The sequence below is a fragment of the Trichechus manatus genome, unplaced genomic scaffold (assembly GCF_000243295.1).
Source record: "Trichechus manatus latirostris isolate Lorelei unplaced genomic scaffold, TriManLat1.0 scaffold00030, whole genome shotgun sequence".
Lineage (NCBI taxonomy): Eukaryota > Metazoa > Chordata > Mammalia > Sirenia > Trichechidae > Trichechus > Trichechus manatus.
The window spans coordinates 9,257,539-9,279,406 of NW_004443966.1; the positions used below are offsets into that span (position 1 = coordinate 9,257,539).

The 21,868-nt window shown below is 43.5% G+C and overlaps 1 protein-coding gene across 3 annotated transcripts in view; it reads left to right on the forward strand.

Moving 5' to 3' along the window:
- Positions 1-19,069, forward strand: part of USP3 (ubiquitin specific peptidase 3) — an 89,450-nt gene extending 70,381 nt beyond the window's left edge. For all 3 annotated transcript variants that reach the window (XM_004374644.2, XM_023729705.1, XM_023729704.1), the window contains 6 exons: positions 3,385-3,491; positions 3,671-3,751; positions 13,960-14,078; positions 14,553-14,666; positions 14,818-14,885; positions 16,992-19,069. In XM_004374644.2, the coding sequence (XP_004374701.1) occupies positions 3,385-3,491; positions 3,671-3,751; positions 13,960-14,078; positions 14,553-14,666; positions 14,818-14,885; positions 16,992-17,157 (655 nt within the window). In that variant the 3' untranslated portion in view covers positions 17,158-19,069. The remainder of the gene's footprint in view (positions 1-3,384; positions 3,492-3,670; positions 3,752-13,959; positions 14,079-14,552; positions 14,667-14,817; positions 14,886-16,991) is intronic.
- Positions 19,070-21,868: the final 2,799 nt, after the last annotated feature.

The following is a 21,868-nucleotide window of genomic DNA, read 5'->3' on the forward strand; positions in this document are numbered from 1 at the left end:
ACCACTGCCGTCCACTGTGGAATACTCATACATACCACTGCCGTCCACTGTGGAATACTCATAATACCACTGCCATGAACTGTGGAATACTCATACATACCACTGCTGTCCACTGTGGAATACTCATACCACTGCTGTCAAGTCAATTCTGACTCATAGAGACCCTATAGCAGAGTAGAACTGCCCCATAGGGTTTCCAAGGCTGTAATCTTTACGGAAGCAGATTGCCACGTTTCTCCTGCGGAGCGGCTGGTAGATTCAAACTGCCAACCATTTGGTTAGCAGCCGAACACTTTAACTACCATACCACCAGAGCTCCTGTAGTACTCATAGCATGCTATTTTAGTACCTAATGAGTTTTCAGTATTAATTCTTACCATTTCATGATGTTTTAAAGAATGGTAATTGCAAATTCTGTTAATGAGTTAGAAGTGAAAAAGTTTATCACCAAATATACTAAGTTCAGAATCCCTTATATTTCCTTGAAGTCATTGGAGGAGGCATTTCAGGATGTAAGGATCATAGTCACTAAAATTAGGAAAATGTCATCTGTGCAACATTTGTATTCATTCGTACAAACACAGCCAACCCTCCTGAAGGTGAGGTGGTGGTGGTGGTAGTATGGTAGAAGTAACTGGCAAATCTCTTCTTTTTAGTACATAGAAAATCATCAGTGCCACTATAAAGGACTCTGGCAGCATAAGGGAGTTACTGGGTAGTGCTAACGGTTAACGTGCTTGGCTGCTAACCAAAAGGTTGGAGGTTTGAGTCCACCCAGAGGTGCCACAGAAGAAAGGCCTGGCGATCTGCTTCTGAAAAATCAGCCATTGAAAACCCCGTGGAGCACAGTTCTACTTGGACACACGTGGGGTTGCCATGAGTTGGTGTCAACCTGAGGGCAACTGGTTTAGCAGTGTAAGGACCCATCCAGGCAGTCAATACTGAAACACACTGAGTGTGCACTTACAGTAAGTGGGCAGCAACTTCAGAATTTATTCACAAACCTTGTTTAAGTCATGGTGCAGCTAAAATTACCACCACACCGATCGGCTCTAAATTGTGGGCATCTTCTCAGAGGAGTTACGAAGGAAGAGCTAAATTGAGTTTAGATGTATTGCTTTTTAATAAAAGCCATTTCCACCTTAATAAACTACAACATCAGCATGATGTTCAGTTTCAGTTGGTATTTTCTGGCATGTCTTTTGTTCACGACACAGATATTCAGCCTAGGACTGAAAGGGCCTTTATGTCCTACAGTTCCCAATGTATCATCTGTTTTTATTTACCAAGGCCTGTATGTCTTATCAAAAGTCTTTTTTTTTTTTTTTTTTTTTTAAATCTGCAATATATTTCTTTTGCCAGGAAAGAAAGGAAGCTGTTTCCTAGAAAGGAGGCCGCTTTTAGAATAATGGAATTGCTCGGTTAGGGTTAGCCTGCCTCGTCTATGCAGTAGGGTTAATTTAGAGCAGCTGAGAAAGCATGGTTCATTGATTGCCAGCGACAGAAACCACTGCAAGTGCTGTTAGCAAAACGGGGCATTTACTGACTCAGAGGACTGCATCACTGTACGAAGACGCGGCTGTTCATCGTCGCACTATTAGTGTTAGCAAAAACATTCTCACTATCCACTGGCTTAGTGGTTAAATCTTGTAAGAGAAAGAGTATAGTGTCAGAAGCACAGATGCTCAGGCCAGACCACCTGAGTGACCTATGCTAAGTTACTTACCTTTTGAGCCTCAGCTTCCTTGTCTGTAAAATGGGGCTAATAGTATCTACCTCATGGAGTTGTGAGGATTAATAGATGTGATGAATGGAGCCTGACATGTAGGAAGTGCTATCTAAGCGAGCGTTCGCTGACACTCGCGCTGTTGTACGCTTTCTCGCTTGTTCTTCTGTCCACTGTCTGTACATACTGTGGTGTGCTGTGCAGCTGTCAGAAAGATTGCAGTGCATGTTCAAGATACACACTGTAGGAAACAAAAATAAAAGCAAGAAGCAGGTATGATTTGACTTTATGCTAGTAAGGCAGTGCACACACTTGAAGTGGTTTCTATTTGCTCAGCACTCCTCTGAGAGCACTTTGCATGTATAACTCATTTTATCTACACACCAGGCCTCTGAGGCAGATACTCTTCCTCTAATTCCTACTTTACAGGAATGAAGCTGAGGCATGGAAAGGTTAAGTAACATTAGAACGGTGGTTTTTCCACTGTTCTTGATCTCAGAAGGAAATTACCATATTTTTTATGCAGATAATACACACCTTCTGCATTTGTTTACCAGCTGCGCCCTCCCCTCCCTTGAGATACCCCCACAGGTGCCGCCATGCCAATCCTCTTCCAAGAGTTGCTGTAGAAAAAAACTAGCATAGCACACTTACGAAAATACTTAATGGGGGGAGGGCAAGACCGGCGAACAAATGTAGAAGCCACATTATTTGTGTAAAAATACGGTACTTAATGCTATTTTTTTTAAGTGAGCTTCTGAAAAAGGCTTGTTTATAGTAACATTCAGCACTTTCAATTATAAAGTCATACCTCCAGAAATAAAATTACTGGATCTGTATTAAATTTCTTTACCTCCTTTACCCCAAATCTGACAGACGCCTGTCTAAAAATATCTAAAATGATCTCTGATTGCAGAGGTTCAAAGTAAAGTAGTAGAGAGGCCTTGCAAAGATTCACAAACAAGGCAGTTCCCTGTTTTCTGAGGGATATACACCTACTCCTCACTTACCAACTATCTCATTAGCCAACATTTTGCATTTACAACAATAGTAAAAAATCTACTATCTGATTATTTTGCACATTAACGACTTACATCTGGTAGTAAAGAACGCTGAGGTGCGAGGCAAGAGTAACGCTGGCTGTGTTGGTTAAGGTTATGTGTCAACTTGGCTGGACCATGATTCTCGGTGGTTGACAGTTACATAATGATGTAGTCATCCTCCATTTGTGATGTGATGTGGTCATCTTCCATTTTTGCATAATGCCAATTTTCACAGAACAACCTGGTCTTTGGAACCTAACTGTGTCAATAAGTGAAGAGTGGTTATATTTCTGTGTGTGTGTAGGGGTGGGGGTGGGGGTCATCTTGCCCGGAGTATAGGCATGTACATGATATGCTAATTCGTACAAAGCAAAGGCCTGAAGGGTGGTGCCACATTGGTGTTAGTTCCTTCTGGAAAATGTAATGAGATTGGAAGAGGAGTTTGGTCTTCTAATTTCTTTGTATTATTTTGTAATTTAAATAAATAAAAGTGATACACATATTCCCCCAAAGGAGTCACCTACAGGGGCTTTTGCAAATATTTATTTTAGTATTTCAAATGTCAAAGAGAATGGTTTTTACTGAGATGTTTTCCTATGTGATTGTTTTCTTTAGAAATGGAGCATCTACTGTTGTCACAGCTATATTTGGAGGCATTCTCCAAAATGAGGTTAACTGTCTCATATGTGGGACAGAATCTAGAAAGTTTGACCCATTCCTAGGTAAGATATATTTGGCATGTGGATATATGGTATTTTATTAAAACAATAATTTTAATGTTTCCTTTTAAAAATTAGACAGCAAAGAGATAAATCTTTAGAAATACATCTGTATTTGAAGTTATTTTTTACTGAGTACAGTTATACGCTTTTTAACAGCTGTTTTTCTATCTTCTTTTAAGATCTTTCATTAGATATTCCAAGTCAGTTCAGAAATAAACGCTCTAAGAATCAAGAAAATGGACCAGTTTGTTCACTACGAGGTAAAGACACTTTCATGTTCTAGAGTTTTATTTCCCCCCTTAAATAGCTGAATACGTTTGTAAGTTCCTCCTAGCATGTACTATGTGGTTAAGATCCTTAGTGAATCTGGGCTGTAACTTAGCAAGTCTAGCCTGAATTTCTTTTCCTACTTTAAAAAACTCCATTTAATAAGAATGCCTCAAGATAATTAGGTCAAGCATAAAATACTCCTCACCATTTCCTCCTTTTTAAAAAATTCTTGATATAAAATTAAAAGTCTGCAGCAAAAAATTTTCTGATCCAATAAAGCAGAATTTATTCAAGCACCCCTTTAAAATCCACAGAAGGAAAGAACAGTCAGCAAAGTTTTATAAATTATGGTGTTATTTATTCTGTATGAATAATAGTTTGGGAACTCTGTTACTGATAACACAGGAAACTGTTGGTTAAGGCTGAAGCCTTGTTATTAAATTGCGAAACTATTAAAATTCATATTTACTTTGGGAGATTTTGAACATTTTTTCCCCTTGGTGCGTATTAATGACTTAGTCAAGGCAGAAGACCTTATTTAAAATGTTACTCCTGACCATAACTGTACAGATGGGTCACCATTACAATTACTAATTATTCTTGTTAGTCATAAAAAGAAGAAACTGGAGAAACTGGGATAGAAAAGAAAGAGAACTTAATCTGTTTTCTGTCATGAAGTAACTCTACACTGATGGTAAATACAATTTCTATTCTGCATTGTATGTTCACCGAAAGTAATGCTGTTCTCGTTCTCAGCTTTTTTAGGGTATTGTCATGATGGATAAAATGATAAGTGAAATCTGGGTTTGGGTTTGGTGGAATTGAAATAAAAAATGCTATACATACATATGTGAATGTAGTCTCTTTAAAAGAAAAAGAAAAACAAAAGATTCTGTTGGTCTAGAACTGCACTGTCCAGTAGGTTACCACGAGTCACATGTAGCTATTGACATTTTAATTAATTAGAATAAAACAAGCAGCTCAGTTCCTCTGTTGCAGTAACCACATTTCAAGTGCTCAGTAGCCACTTGTGGCTGGTGGCTACTGTATTGGACATTGCAGATACAGAACATTTCTGTTATTTCAGAAAGGTCTGTTGGTCCGTGTTGCTCTAGAGTCAGATTATACGAGTAGAAATACAACTTTCTTTTGGGGGAGACACAGGTGTCTCTGTGTCACAGGTGTTGTAGTCACTGTGGGGCGTCTGCTTGTTAAAAGCTGAGCAGCGAAGTTCTCACCTGTGGCACTGTTGCTGGTGGTTTTGGAAATCTCTCAGGGAATGACTGTCAAAGACACACTGGATGACTGGAAGAAATAAGAGCAAAGCAACTCTGTATGTGGAAACATTTTGTGGATGCTGTCAGTTCTTCCCCTTCCTACCCAACCAGTGTTGAATGCCTTCTTTGAACAGAAATACAGAAGGAATTTAAGGAAGCCCTGTTCGCTCCACTTCCCCACAAAATATACAGCTACAGAATGTTTCTCCAAAACCTTTTTGGCCTATTTGAGATTAATATCATAATATGCTTGATATCAAATGTCAGGTCATTACCTCCTTGTGTCTAGGGCCTGTGAATACATGCTAATTTAATCATAAGACAAATATTATTTGATTATTTAGATAGGAAATCAAGGAAAATTAAATTATTAAAGGAATTAGCCTCAAAGTATATAATTTAAATTGGATTATGCCTTCATTTTTATAAATTCTTCAAGAATTGTAATAGTATTGACATTAGTGAAATATAAAATACCATTCTTCGATATGAACACATGAATATATATAGTTGAATAATGTTTCTTAAATGTTTAACAATACTCGGTAGATCAGATGGTCTCTGGTTGGATGACACAGACACTGGGTTGTTCAGGCTTCTTTCCTTCTCGCCTTCTGTACTGTGTCCCCCACCCCGATTGCTGGTGCATGCAGTTCTTGAGTCTTCCATAGCACTGCAGTTACTACCTGTCCCAGAATACTGCAATACTGAGCAGACTTCCCTTTCCTTGAGACCATCCAGGAGGGGCGTGTATGGCACAAGTTGCCTGGTTGATGGGTACTACAAACAAGAACATGAGCTAGGCAGAGGCAGTTGCCTCACATCCAAGGTAGTATTTTTCTTGGCAGACTCGTTAAAATCTGATGGGATTGTTGTTAGCTTCAGGGGGCCCAGACCCTCCTGAGGGGTTTAGGGTTTGGCTGGAAGCATGTTTTCTGTGTTCTCAGCTGGCTTTCCTTTGAATTCTCAGACCTGATTTTTATTTTGTTAAATAGCTTAATGTCAGCTTAAAAAAGTAAATGATAGGGTCTGATAATTCCTCATTTTTGGTCTTTTTTAAACAAGATTTATTGTGGTAAAATATATATAACAAAAAGCTTGCCGTTTTAGCCATTTTTAAGTGTGCGATTCAGCAACATTAATTACATTCACATGTTGTACGATCATCACTACTGTGTGTTTCTAAAAGTTTTCCATCACCCCAAACAAACTCGGTGCCCTTTCGGTAATCACCCCCCACTCTCCCTTCCCACAGTCCCTGATATCCACATTCTCTTTTTGTTTACCACTATTATCAATTAAACCCACTGCCGCCAAGTCAGTTCTGACCTTATTATAGGACCAAGTGGAACTGCCCTACCAGGGTTTCCAAGGCTGTGAGCTTTCCAGAAGCAGACTGCCACATCTTTCCCTCAAGTTACCAATTAAAGGCATTTCTTGGACACCCACAGTGTGTTGAATTTTAGTTGAGTTATACCCATTTCTTTATGACCTGGAAATGGAGATGTATGATTGCCTGGGAGGTCTCAGTTTACACAAGAAATGCGTGCTTTTTGGATCTTGAATTGTTAAGCTTGGTTTAAAAAGGAAAGGTGTTGATGAGAAAGACCCGTGGGGATTAAAGTTCTTTAACTAAAAGAATGCATATTATGAGAGGCTAAAACAACCCAGTTCTAAAGCCTGACAGAGATAGCATCAAAAAAAAGAAAATAGAGCTCAATTTCACTAGTATTATAGATCAAAAAAACCCTGAATAAAATATTAACAAGGAGAATCCCATAACATACCATACTAAAACAGTGTCACACCGAGATCAAGTAGGATTTATTCCAGTAATGCAAGGATGGTTTAATATTAGAAAATATAAGGTATTGGGTTAAATAGGTTTTGATAAAATTCCATAACCATTACTGATTAAAAGAAGAAGAAAACGCTCAGAAAACTAGGAATAGAAATGTTGATTTCCAAGGGTTGTGCATCAGACGCTGTCAGTGGTCACCACAGTTAATGGTGAAGCAGTAACAGTTGCCATTAAAGTCAGGAATCGGCCAGGAGGCTGCTACTGACAGTGTCACCCAACCCTCTTCCTAGAGGGCCAAGGCAAGGCACGAGAAGAAGAAATTCGAGTCAATAATGGAGAAGAAAGATCTACTGATGAACGTTTGCAGACAAATTGACTACATTTCTAGAACACTTCCAGAGAATCAGTTGGACAGTCATGAGAGCGTGTGTGACAGTAGCTGCCGCTGTCGAGCAGGCTGTGCAGGGACCTGCTTTTCTAGGGGCCCTCAGGTTTTCTGTTTTTGAAAGCAAGCACAGGTACTACTTTGATAAATAGGTTTTACACATCGAGCTAAAAAGCTTAGTAAGGTGACTGTATAGAAAGTAAATAGACAAAAAACCAACTGCTTTTTTATATGTCGCAGAAGATCCTGTTTACAGTAAAACTCAAACATACTTAAGAATAAATTTAGATGAAGAAGATTATAGAACTTTATCCAGAGGGCAGATAAAAGCCTAAATAAACAGAGCCTTGTCATATTTTTGGATGGGTAGATCCAATATGATAGAAATGTCCGTTCTCCCCCAGATTATTCTCTAACTTTTTTCTGATTGGATCCAAAGTTCCTCTGGAAGCAGAAATTCTTAAGAGGAGCTAACAACGTTTTTAAAATGAAGATAAGGGGGCAGGGTAGAGTGGGGTAGGGTAGGAAATGATCTAGAAGTACCAAAATAGCATGTGCTGGTACAAAAATATGAATATGGGGATTTATTATAGGACAAATATAAAATTTCAAATGAGTGGGGAAGATTAAAAATTAGTCAATAAATGGTATCTTTGTACATGAAGATTTGGGAAAACAATAATTTCATTCCTACCTCGTATCATTTCCCAAATTAATTCAAGAAGGTTCATGAGGTTTTATGAAAAATAAAACCATGAGGGCACTATAGGGGAACAATTTTACAATCTTGGTGTAGGGGAGATCTTTCTAAATACAGTAAAATCTGCGAAGGCTGGTACCTGTGTAAGGTGGAAACCTGTCAGAGAAGGAATTTTCCACTGAAATGATAGAGAAGTGGTGAGACTGCACCCTGTCAAAGGCGGAAACTTGCGAGACCCGGAAAAACAAGGCAGTCCCGTCAAGTTCCGGCTCTCAGAGGTTGCACTGGGTATCACCAAGGCCAGAACCTCTAAAGGGAGAAATCTGTAAGTTTAACTGCATATTGCCGAAAGCCACCGTAAACAACGTGGAAGGGAGATAAGCTTGAAACAAATATTTGTAACAGATGAAAAAGAGCCCTTGGGCAAAGTACGAGAGATGAGGAAGAGAAAGAGGGGCAGCTGGTCAGTTTCACACATGAAAAAAGTAGTAAGCCTCACTTATCGTCAAGAAAATGTAAGTACAATGAGATTTGTGAAAATGATAAAGACACACATTACCCACTGTTAGTGATGGTTTGGGAAGTAGGTACTCTGTCTCTTGGTGTTGGACTGTTGGGCGGTACAGTTTTGTTTCGTGAGGGTAGTGATCAACATTTTTAATGTCAGTTCCCTGAACACAGTAATTTCACTTGTAAACATGCATAATAGTAGATGTATAAAGATGTCCGTGAAAGCACTTTCTTGTCATTGCAAAAAATCAAAAACAACCTAAGTGCTCACCAGTAGGGCATTGGTTTAATAAATTGTACTGTGTAGCAAGTGGCACAGTGATTAAGCACTCAGCTGCTAACTGAAAGATGGGCAGTTTGAACCCACCAGCCTCTCCTGGGGAGAAAGATGTGGCAGTCTGCTTCCGTAAAGATTACAGCCTTGGAAACCCTGTGGGGCAACTCTACTCTGTCCTATAGGGTCGCTATGCATCGGAATTGACTTGACAGCAACGGGTTTATGTAGCAAGCAAGCAAGAAAAAGTTGATCGGTAGCTGTGGCCAGAGAAACAAAGCTATTACATAATTGTAGATTTAAAAAACTCTCCTTGGTTTTTTTAATATGTACATGGAAGTATATATGTACAATGACTCCATGTAAGTTCCATGCTGTTAATTTAACAGTGATTAGGGGGTAGGTAAGTTTCAGGAGGAGATGGATGTGACTTATTTTTCCACACACGTTTATGTTGTTTGAATTCCTTTTTTTTTTTTTTTTTAATCTATTGTGTGTCACCTTTATAATTATATAATACTTGTTTTGGGGATGAAGCCCTGGTGGTGCGGTGGTTAAGCTGCTAACCAAAAGGTAGGCAGTTCAGAATCCACCAGCCACTCCTTGGAAACCCTACAGGGCAGTTCTCCTCTGTTCTGTGGGGTTGCTATGAGTTGGAATTGACTCGTCGGCAGCAGATTGATTTTGGGGGAGTAAAACAAAACATATATTAACTTACGCATACTTTTTAAAATTAAATGTACATAATCCATAAAAACGATCTAATAACATCCGCAAACGGTCTGACTCCCGGCCCTGCGTCGGGCTGCTATTGCAGCAGTTTACATACCGTGAGGACGGATGTTGGGCAGCATGTGCCATGAAACCCTCGAGAATCTGAAGAGTTTCGAAAACCACCATGACATATATATGTTTTCCCTCATGAAATGCAGTAAAATACAAATGAAAAATTTAAGCAGCGTCCTCAGATCCCTAATGAGAAATGCAAAGGTAAGTGGAGAACAACAAAGGTCCACTGAGATGTGAGTGCTGGGTAGCTAGTCCTGTTCACTGGCCACATGATTCACGGCCACATGTGAGCTTTGAGGCGAAATTTATCTTCATGCTGCTGCAAAATATTAAATTGTAGTACATTTCAAGGTCATTCAGGCTTTTCAAATAGTCAAACCAAAAAACCAGACCCGCTGCCTACAAGTTGATTCCAACTCACAGCAACCCTGTAGGACGGAGTGGAGTTGCCCCACAGAGTTTCCAAGGCTGTAAGTCTTAACGGAGCAGACTGCCACGTCTTTCTCCCTCGGAGCAGGTGGTGGGTTCGAACCGCCAACTTTTCTGTTAGCAGCTGAGGGCTTAACTGTTGCACCCCAGGGCAATCGTTAAATCCGCGAATGTCGAGGATATGCTGTATCTAAGCAGTCTTCCTCTTTAAAAAAATGTGTTTGTGTGTATATGTTTCAGAATGGGTTTCCTTATTACAAAGAAGGAGCCCTGGTGGCACAGTGGGTTAAGTGCTCGGCTGCTAACCAAAAAGTCGGTAGTTCGAACCTACCACCTGCTCTGAGAGAGAAAGATGTCTAAGTCTTCCGTAAAGATTTATAGCCTTGGAAACCTAATGGGGCAGTTCTACCCTGTCCTGTAGGGTCACTAGGAGTCAGACTCAACTTGATGGCAGTGGGTTTTTTTTTTTTTTTTTTTGTATTACAAAGAAATACATACTCATTGTAGAATTTGGGGAAAATTGTACAAAGAAGAGAATAAACATCCCCTAAGGAGCCCTGATGGCACAGTGGTTAAGAGCTACAGATGCTAACCAAAACGTCAGCAGTTCAAATCCACCAGGGGCTCTTGGAAACCCTCTGGTGCAGTTCTACACTGTCCTTTAGGGTCACTATGAGTCGGAATTGACTCGATGGCAATGGGTTGTATAAGCCCACAATGTAGAAATAACTGTTGCTAAGGATTTTTATATTTAAAAACAGTGATTTAAAAGTTGTTTTATAATGCATCAGTTGGAACTTCAGAATCATTGTGTTTTGTTGGGGCTTTGTTTGTTTTTTGGTTATTTTTTTAACCCATAGAAACTGTTACAAATAGGCAGTAGGTTTCCATGAGAGACTCCCGAGGGGCAGTTATCTACTGACGAAGATGTGGTCCTGAGGACACCCTCCCCCTTGGCTGGGATGCAGCAGCTGCTGTGGGCTCCGGGCCCGTGGTGGCGGGTGTGGGCTCCGGGCCCGTGGAGGCAGGTGTGGGCTCCGGGCCCGTGGAGGCAGGTGTGGGCTCCAGGGCCCGTGGCGGCAGCGGGTGCGGGCTCCCGGGCGCGTGGCAGCAGCAAGGGAGGTGTGAGGACACAGAGTGTGTTGTCAGTTGGGCAACCATTTCTTAAACTGAGTGTTTGAAAGTGCAGACTTAGCTTGTATTGCTTGTTTATGAATTATCTGCTGGGCCTGGTCATGTCTCCATTTCTTTCTGGTTTATCAGAGTATGTCACTGGTTTCTCATATGAAAAGGAGAGAACTCTATGCGCACCATGCGTCCATCGGCTGTGGCACCACTGGGTGGCCACCCTGCAAGTTTAAGCACCTCTGGAAGGCAGGCAGGAAGACAGATACAAAGGAAGAAAATGTCGTGTTGGAGAGAAAACGAGCACAGGAAGGGGGCACAGAGAGGCACTTCTGTTTTCAGAAAAGCTCGGGGGTGACGGCCGGGTGCTGGGTGCTGGGTGCTGGGCTCTGTGGCCCGGTGCTGCGGTGCTGCTCAGGCGGAGCCCATGGGGCCTGCGCTTCCTCCTGGGGAGGCTGCCATGGAGCTGCAGAGGCCCCGCCAGAGGGAGAAGAGACAGGAGAGCGTCCCGTGTTGTTCTGCATTTTATGTTTTGATGGCAAAACTGCAGTGAGTTTCCGTGAAGTGTTCATCTGTTCATTCTTTCAATAATCTCAGTGCTTCTAAGGGTATCAAATTGCAGAAATTTGAGGTCCTATATAATTACCGAAGGAGATTTACAATCTCACTTACTAACTTGTTAGTAATCCCCTCCAAATGACACACACATGCTTTCACATGCTTGGGAGAGGCCCTTGCAGAAGGTGATGCAGTGCGGGTGAAGTGCAGAAAGAAAGGCTTCCCTGCTGCCCGGTGGTCTCTGCGTGGCAGTGCTGCATGACCCGGGAGGACGTGGGGAGTGGCGTCTTCCGCTCTGCCTAGTGGTCTCTGCGTGGCCGTGCTGCGTGGCCCGGGAGGACGTGGGGAGTGGCGTCTTCCCCTCTGCCTAGTGGTCTCTGCATGGCCGTGCTGCGTGACCCGGGCAGAGGCTTCCGGTGACTCTTACAGCCAGCTGGTCAGTGGGTGGAGGGACTGGGGAGGAGGACCTCGGAGTCAGCATTCCTGCTGTCCTCTCATTTGTCTGGGAAACTTTCATGCAAATGTTGATTTGACATGTGGAACATTGTATTTTTCTTCCCTCTTATCTAATTTCCCCACCACCAGCGCCGAAGGCCACAGCTTCTTGCATGACGTAACAAATCCTAGCTGACGAAAGCTCCCATGATTGCAGCTTCAGAGCTCACAAGACCACAGTGATCAGTCTGAAAGGATTCATAGCCCCAGCCAGTCTGTTATGAGTCAGTGCTCTTTTATAGTTAGAGACGTGGAATTTGGGAGGCCCCTGAGGACAGCATCATGCTAAGTTTGCAAATTTGTGTGAGAGACTTGCTTCAGGAAATGTGCTAAACAGCATACGTCTAGTAGTGACCCTCCTTGACATAACGTAGCAAGATGGCAGTACTGTTCACAGTATCTGTTGACCAAGTTGGAGGGAGAAGGGCCACTGTGAATTGGGTGGTTGGAAAAGGCTAGAAGAAAGGAGTGAGAATGAATTTGAGTTGGAGAAGCAGGTGTGGGATGCACATTCCAGGTGTTGGGGTTAGTGAGCAAAGGCCTTGACCCCCTGCTGGGTGTCTAGCAGCTGGCCCCCACCTCGGCCCTGCTGGACCTTACCCGCTGACTTACCCACTCAGGGAAGCCCAGGCTGACATTGACCTGGGAACTCTGAGTACACCTTTCCTCATACAGCTGGGTGTGTGCTTCCTACTCAATTTTTCAAACTAAAGAGAAGCAAAGGAGTAATTAACATGTTGGGGTAATGGCTCCTGCTGAGGGAGGGAGGGGCTTGCGACTGAGAAGAGGTACACAGGGATCAGCTAACAGGGCTCCCGCACGCGACCACGGAGGTCGTCCACATCCAGCTCGGGTGGGGCTGGAGGCCATTCACAGAGGCCCAGGCTCCTCAGGTGCTGGAGAGAATCCATTTCCCAACCTGGGTGGCGGGTGCGTGGGAACTCAGCGTTTTCTCTAGACAGAAGAATACATTATTATTCTCAGAATAGATGTTATTCTCTGCAAAATAATACAGACATTTTATATAGACTTCTGAACATGTGATTGGTTGCACCAGGAGTTGGCAGCCTTTTGCTGTTTCGTATCTTAGGCTTATGGTACACAAGGTCTCTGTCACGACTACTCCCCTCTGCTGCTGTCGTGTGAAAGCGGGCACAGACGCTGTGGTATTCCACCAGGGCTTTATTTACAGACACAGCTGCCGGCTGGATTTGGCTTGGGGACTGTAGTTTACCAGCCCTGAGATGACACAATTAAATCTTTAAAAGAAAATTGTAGGTGTGGCTTATTCAGGTAAGAGTAGAGAGTCTAGAACAAAGGATTCATTGGTGATTTAGTAGAAGATATGGCTGACAACGTAGCCTTCTGTACTCTGTGTTTACTTTTTTCATAAATTATGCCTGTGCAAAGGTTAGACCAAAATTTGACTTCTTTTTTATGAACTGGGGCTTTTTCCTCCAGACTCTAAGATATTTAGAGAAAACTGCTATTGGGACTTCCATTTCATCAGGAAACCATTTATATAGGAACCATCCAGTCTAATTCTTTCATCAATAATAGCAAAAATAACAACAATAATAATACCACCTGTCACCAGTTGATCGTCCCATGTCAGGCACGATGCCAGGTGTTTTACGCACAATTCTGTTCCTCCCAGTAATTCTTCAGAGTAGTTATTAATCTTTGTTTCCACGTTGCAACTGAGAAAGGTTGACTTTTCCAAGGACATGTAGCTAATAAAGCTAAGATTTGAACCTAGATCATTCAACTTCAAAGTTGACAGCCTTTTTTCTACAGCACAGTGGCTCTATTGAAGACATCCTGTTTTAATGCTGCCACATCGATTTTGTTTTAGATTGTCTTCGCAGTTTTACCGACTTAGAAGAACTTGATGAAACGGAGTTATATATGTGTCACAAATGCAAAAAGAAACAAAAGTCCACTAAAAAGTTTTGGATTCAAAAACTACCCAAGGTAAGTGTTGAATTTCGTGTTACGATGCAGTTTCAAGAGAAGAATGCTTGTATCTGATGAGAAGACAAACGCTTTGTATAAGTTTTAGACTGTGAAGTATTCTATGATGGCTTCTCGGGTTTTCAGTAAAAGCTAAACCCTTGGGAATATTTAAGGTATGCATGGAAGAAGGCAATATCAAGGATCAAGAAACTAATAAAAAGCAAAGCCATTGTCGTCGAGTCGATTCTGACTCATAGCAACCCTATAGGACAGAGTAGAACTGCCCCATAGGGTCTCCAAGGAGCAGCCGGTGGATTCAAACTGCTGACCTTTTGGTTGGCAGCCGAGCTCTTAACCACTGTGCCACCAGGGCTCCCAGGAAACTAATAGGGAACCTAAGATATGTTTGAGAGACATTAGTATCCAGTAGTTAATTTTGATTGAAAGGTAAAGTAGGTGTTCATAATCTTTGTCCTTATCTCTGTCACCCAGGTGCTATGCTTACATTTGAAAAGATTTCACTGGACAGCATATTTAAGAAACAAAGTCGACACATATGTAGAGTTCCCCCTGAGAGGTCTAGACATGAAGTGCTACTTGTTAGAGGTAAGGTGATTGCCTTTGTTAGCGCTGTGAAAATATGGTTCTTCCGTAAAGTTCAGCCTTCATGCAGAGGTCATCGAGGTAGGGGACACTGACTTCACTGACTACTGCTCCTAACTCAGTCCTGGGGGGCGCCTTCTCCCTTGTTCTGTAGCCTGAGAACAGTGGCCCAGAGAACTGTCTCTACGACCTCGCGGCTGTGGTGGTGCACCATGGTTCCGGGTGAGTACGTCTGCAGGCTTCTTGTGGTTGGGACTACCTGGCGGCCAGCACAGTGGAGATCTGCAGTTGTGTACCACTGTTGGTTTTTTCACATATGTATGTATATACATCTATATACACACAAACACACACACACGCTTTTTTTTTTATTGGTGGTTGTGGAGAATATACACAGCAGAACATATAGCAGTTCACCAGTTTCTGCATACGCAGTTCAGTGACCCTGATTGTAGTCTTTGAGTTGTGCAGCCATTCTCACCCTTGGTAAAATGGTGAGGGTAGTATCATCAGAACCTGTCTAGCTTCAGAGGGGATAATGATCAGGATCAGGCCAAAGCTGATTTCCATGAGGTGGAAGTCAGACATACCTCCACCCTCCAACCGTTTTACCAATTCTGACACCAGCCGTCCCTCCCACGGCACTCTGCACTTCTCTTGTGGCTTTGATAATCCATTGCAGTGGCCACACACAGCTCACAGACCATACTTACAGTTAAGTGGTTTATTAAGGAAGTAACAGGATACAACTTGGGATCAGGATCAACAGGCTACAACTGAGGATCAGGATCAGGAAACATGTAGGCAAAGTCTCCCTCAGTGCAGGACAGCTCTCTCAGCTCCTCTCAGCTGTGCAGGCCTCCTCTCACCCCCCGAGGAGACAGGCTTCTCTTGGCCTGCTCAGGACAGGCTCCTTTTGGCCCTGCCTTCTTTCACCACCGACTCTGCTGCTGAGTCCCTTCTGCGCCTGTCACTGTCTTCAGTGTTACAGCCCTTGACCTGTGTTACAGCTCTTTTAGGAGGTACCTTGCCTCCTTTCTCTCTGCTTCTTTTCTCTTGCATTTTCTTCTTTCTGCTTCTTACTATCTCAAACTTCTGTAGGGTTAGCTGCTTGTCCTCCTTATCAATTTCAAGGCATAGCCCTCCCACCAGGGCCACAGACACATCATTTACATAGTAGGCTACAGACACTTCATTTGCATGGTCTGTAGTCAGTTCATTTGCATAGTTCATTGACCAGTCCCTGAAAGGTACAAACCAGTCACAGGGCAAGCTGCAGCCCAGGGCCAGACAAAAAGTATCAAACCAAATTGTTTACAGCTTACCCAGGAAATATCAGTCAACCTGGACAAAAGTAACAAACCCTCTGGAGTAGAATACTAGGACGAAGGTAACTTCTTCAGATTTTAGGAGAAAAATCTTTCAAGCTGTTTTTCTCCAAAGAACCAAGGCAGAAGGCTACATAAAGGAACTCATTTCACCACACCCTCCTTTTCTGAGTTGTTCCTCCTCCATAAACTCACTGTCCCCCTGAGATTCCTATCTGATCTTTCCAGTTGCTGTTGTCAGTTTGATCCTATATAGCTAGATCTTAAAAGAGCACAATGCTCAAGGCAGACATTCTTTACTAGTTAAGCTAACCTATTGTTTGGTTTTAAGAAGACTTCAAGGGATAGTTTTGGTTTAAGGTTTAAAGATTATCTCAGGGCAGTGGTTTCAGGGGTTCATCCACCCTCCATGGCTCCAGAAAGTCTAGAGTCCAGAATTTTAAATTCTGTTCTGCATTTTCCCCCTTTTGATCAAGATTCTTCTATGGAATCTTTGATCAAAATGTTCAGTAATGGTAGCTGAGCACCATACAGTTCTTCTGGTCTCATGACAAAGGAGGCAGTTGTTCTCATGGAAGCAATTAGCCACACATTCCATATCCTCCTCCTATTCCTGACTGTCCTCCTTCCTCTGTTGCTCTAGGTGAATAGGCACCAATTGTTGTACCTTGAATGGCCGCTTGCAAGCTTTTGAGACCTGAGGTACTATGCAGCCAACTGGGAGATAGAACAGAGCGCTAAACGTGTTATTAGGCCAGTTAACTGGGGTGTCCCAGGAAACCAGGACCCTGAACCTCCAAACCAAGGAACCAATCCCAGGAGGTGTTTGGTTGTATGCAAGCAGCCCCATCTTGAAAAGAGTCTCTAGGATTTATTCTTTAATTATAGTACTTATTAAATTTTATTGTGTATCTGACGAATTATATGGCTTCACAGATCCTTTTTGATTTCTGCAGTCTTTTTTTATGTTTTTGTTTAATCCTTTGCCTTTCCTTTACAGGGTCGGCTCTGGGCATTACACAGCATTTGCAACTCATGAAGGTCGCTGGTTCCATTTCAATGACAGTACTGTGACACTGACCGATGAAGAGACCGTGCTGAAGGCAAAGGCTTACATCCTTTTTTACGTGGAACGCCAGGCCAAAGCTGGATCCGATAAACTTTAATACCTCCTCTAAATCATTATTCATCAACTATACCGGACAAACATTTCCAATTTTCCATAAATACTTGATCCGAGATTTAATTTCATTATGCACTTTTCAATTTCCTACTTCGGATGTAGTTTTGTCGGCGGTAGTGACTTACTGAACATGGGCACCAACTAATTTTTTTTTTTTTAGTTCTACCAGAAAACCTCAGCAGACATCTTGATTTGCTGCTTTTAGTTGTAATAATTCAATTTTTATATGTAGTTTCAAAAACTTAGTTCTATTTGACTTTTTTATATTAATGTTTTCAGTTCTCACTCTGAGGCACATTTACATCAACGCTTTTGTTACTCTCACACACAGAAAGCAAGATATATGTTCCTGATTGTGAAGAGCAACACAACTGCCTGCTGCCCTGTCACAGCGGTTACGGAGATCAGGTTGACTCTAAATCAGAGGATCATGTGTGCACATGATTTGTGGCCCACGAGATTTCACAGTGGCTGCTCGCAGTGACTCTTGTTGCCCGAGCAGATACCTGAGAGGGCGGAGCGTTAAGTAGACCAGGTAGCTGCTGCATCGGCGGCGCTCAAGGCTGCTGTCCCTTAGCACTAACAAAATAAATTTGGTTCAGTTGTACCTGTACTGCACATTCCAGAATTACTGTTTGTTGGGGTTTTTGGTTTGGGGGTATTCTTTGTTGTTGTTGTTGTTTTAATGGGGGAAGATAGGATGAGAGTACAGAAAAGTCCAGTAGATCAGATTCATTTAGTGTTTAAAAATTCTGTGACTCAGCTACACGGTAGTGTTATCCAGTGAGAGAAGATTGTAGTGTCTCTTTGCCCTTTTGAATCATTAGTTGTAGCACTGGGAGTAATTGCACGTCCACTTGAGTCTTACTTCGTGCTCAGCCATCCGAGGTTGAGATGCTAACCTCACCTACACCTCAGGTGGTCACTGTAGGGCCTGCTTTCTTGGAAGAAAAGCAGACTGAGTCTTTGCTACTTTGAGTTTTAACAACTCTTACTGGCCTATCTTGAGAGCAGAGCAAGTTGAAAATATTCTCACTTTGAATAAGTAGAGTTTCTATTCTTGAGTTCAGTAGTCTTTGTTTTAAAATGTGTTTTCAAGAAAAATAGGTACAAAGCCTATTTAGATTTAACTCAAATTGAAATTTGGAACCAGAATTCCATTTAAAGCAGCTCACTGTGGTGTCTGCCAGCGTTCTAAGCCATTCTCTTGATTTTGGGGTAGTTGTGGCATTACTTTGGAGCCCTGGTGGCACAGTGGTTAAAGCACTTGGCTGGTAACTGAAAAGTCGGCAGTTTGAACCCAGCAGGTGCTCCATGGGAGAAAGATGTGGCAGTCTGCTTCCATAAATATTTATAGCCCTGGAAACCCTATGGGGCAGTTCTACTCTGTCCTACAGGGTCGCTCTGAGTCATTTGACTTGAGGGCAGTGGGTTTGGTTTGGTGGTCTGGTGGAATTACTTGCCAGTTATTTAGAGAGGAGGATTTCCAAAGTAGGCGTAGGCCCGCTTAGCGTTTTCATGTCCGTCTCTTGCCCCAGTCATTATTTTTCTCCCCCTCAGTCCTCTACAGGTTGTTATGGGGGACAGAATGTATTTCATGTTAAGCCAGCCAACCAGACTTTTTGGTAATCCTGTTTTTTCTAAAAGGAAGAAACGGGCAAGATAAGTGTATGAATGCGAACGAAGGTTAGTGTCACTGGTGGCATTCTGCCTGGCTCAGCTGCCTGAAGCTGCAGGAGCAGATGTGGCTCTCTTTCCGCTGGCTGGGTACATCCCACACCTTTCTCAGAGCAGAACGCAGCTGCTAGATGAACACTTTCAGGTGACAACGAGCAAATTGCAATGAAGTCTAAAATTGCACTGTCCCACACAGCCGCTAGCCGCGTGTGGCTACTTAAATTTAAAAACTCAGGTTCCTCGGTCACACTAGCCACATTTCAGGTGTTCAGCAGCACATCTGGCATGGGCAGCGCAGGTCTGGAACACTTCTGTCATTGCCCAGAGTGCTCCTGGATGGGGCTTGTCTACACTGTCACCAGAGTTCAGGTCTAAGAACTTAGCAACAAAGGGTCCTAGGAGATAATTAAGAGAGAAACATAGATTTAAAATTCGACTCAGAGACTCTATAGGACAGAGTAAAACTACCCCATAGGGTTTCCAGACAGTAGCTGGTGGATTCAAACTGCTGACCTTTTGGTTAGCAGCTGAGCTCTTAACCACTGTGCCACCAGGGCTCCCATATTTAAAATAGTTGCTAAATTAGGTTGAACCATATTAAATTGTGATTTTTTTTTTTTTTTTTGCCTACAAAAATGGCAGTTTGACATGATTTGATCTGCCATATCAATACAGTAATACCATGTCTAAATGAACCTGAAACATGAGTCTCCTTTGATCTTGCTAATTATCTCCTATGATTCTGGGCTCGTTTGTTTATTAGGAGGTAGAGGTAGACAGCTGTCACCTTTTACACTGAGGTCTTTTCACACTAGTCTCTCTGGATGGGCAGCTTTATAACTTAACTGATAAAGACTTGGGTAGTGTTCACGTTGGTGAGGAAAAGCTCTTCTTATACCAAATGGAACTTAGCAGCAGGCTGGGCTGCCTTGTCGGGAACGTGGTCTTCCGACAGGCAGCACCGTTGGCCTCAGAGATGGACACGTCTCCTCTGCAAATGGGTGTAGCGTTTGTATTGCTTGACTTGACTTTGCAGAGATGTCTGGATGCTGTCATGAAGGCTCTTTGGGAAAAGTGATTGGATCCACTTGAACTGTACACTTGAACGCCAGTGATGTAAATGTGCCTGTTTCTTCTTAGAGATTTGACTGTGTAGCCTTATCACACCGACTTTGAAAGCTGATCTTTTTGTGCTCTTCAGGGATTTCCCTTGTGCCATGTTGTCTCTAGCATGGATGTGGCTTCTCATTCAGAGAGCTGCTGCTGAGGCAGGGCCTCACGCCAAGTGACGTGGCTCCTTGGAACCAGAAAACTTTCTTAGAATTCCTCCCACACAGGTGGGTGATAGAAACAGTTTGTGGCAACACAAATCTCTCTCCATGGTGGAGAAACCTTTGCTTATCCACTGTATTCTGCTCAGTGTGTACTGCTGATAAATGTAACAGAATGAAACCCGTCAAGTGTGCTGGCCTGGTGAGGTGTTAAAGGTGTGTCTCACCGGTGGAAGCTCCTCAGCAGCTCGGTACCTGGGGCCGGGAGCGTATTTCTGTCTTAAAGCCAAGCCTCGCCTTCGCTGGTTTAGCGTACGCAGTCCATTTAGAGACTTACCCCGCCCCGGCCTCCTCCACGCCCTGCCTTCTCTCGTGTGCCCCGTTGCTGACGTGGCCCCAGAAGGGCTCAGGGGTGAAGTCCCGGCCTGCAGCCTGTCCTGTGCCCTGGGGACCGGGGTGCAGCACGGGAAGGAGAAGCGGGTGCATGGTGGTGTCCTGCTGTCTTCTCAGGTCTTTGCGTCGTGTCACGGGGTGTGGCCCCCTTCCCTGAGCTCTGAGCGTGATGGGCTCCAGGCTGCCCCCCAGGAGCGCTGGCCACGCTGTAGTCATTTGCCATTAAAACCTACTGTGTGCGACGCCGAGGGGATTGTTGAATCGTGCAAGTAACTGGTTTTAAATTGTAATCACATCCCTTTAATGCTTCACCAACTTGAACTGTTCATGGAAAGCATCATTAAAATTCTGGTCTCCTTTTGACTATTATTTCTCAACACCTTTCAGTAGAGCCAAGTAAATGATGATGGACTTGCTCAAGCCGTGGGCCTTGGCAGTCCAACGCCGAGTAGCAAGTGCTCACGGAATCCCCACGATTTGGGGCTGCTGTGGCCTTGGGCCAGGGTGGGGCCGCCAGTATGGGCAGTGACGGCTGGGAGGACATCCTTGGGTGGCTGAGGCAGGAGCCGAATGAAATCATCCTGCCTTTCCTGTGACTGCTGAGCTTATAAAAAAGCGGTCCCCTTGGCCTCCTTCAGAGCTGGACTCTATCCTGAGGGACCAGTTTCTGGGTTCAGATCAAAGGATACTGGTTGGCTTTTAAAATAAAAGACAAGTAAGTGCTATTGTTAGAAAATAAACAGTTAAGGTAAGCTTTAAGGTAAAAAGCTCCAGTCTACCACCTCTCCCCCCACAACTCTACAGAAAGAAACAGGACGGCGCTGTTTCCACACCCCTTGTATTTCACTTTTGCCTGTTCCTGCCTTCTAAAATTGAAGACAGAGATTCCTGGGGCTCAAATCAGTCCCCTCCAGGTCCCCTGAGGCAGCTGTGCTGGTCCGCGGGTGTGGCTGTGGGCCAGACGGCACAGCTCAGAGGGGACTGGAAAGGCCTTTGGGGAGCTGTTCACCTCGCCGCCCTGGCTGGGGGGTGAACCCCTCCCTGCTGCCGTGCATGCCGTGTGGGGCCACCGCTGTTCTCTGGGGTGCTTCTTACAACCCACCTGGAGGAGAAGCCAAGGGTCATGGAGGCGGCTGGGGAAGCATCATGAACCCGAGGGTCTCCTCAGCGCGGGGCGTGATCACACTGCTCTGCCTTTAAAGAAGCTGAACGGCACCGCCTGTTCCCAGGGGTCAGTGCTCTGTGAAAAGTGATGGTTTGGAAAGGACTTGGAAGGAAGGTGGAAGGAATAAGGCTTTCTATTAAGCCTACCTGCGGGGCTGCAGCATCCCTTCTGAGTGAGGCACAACTAGC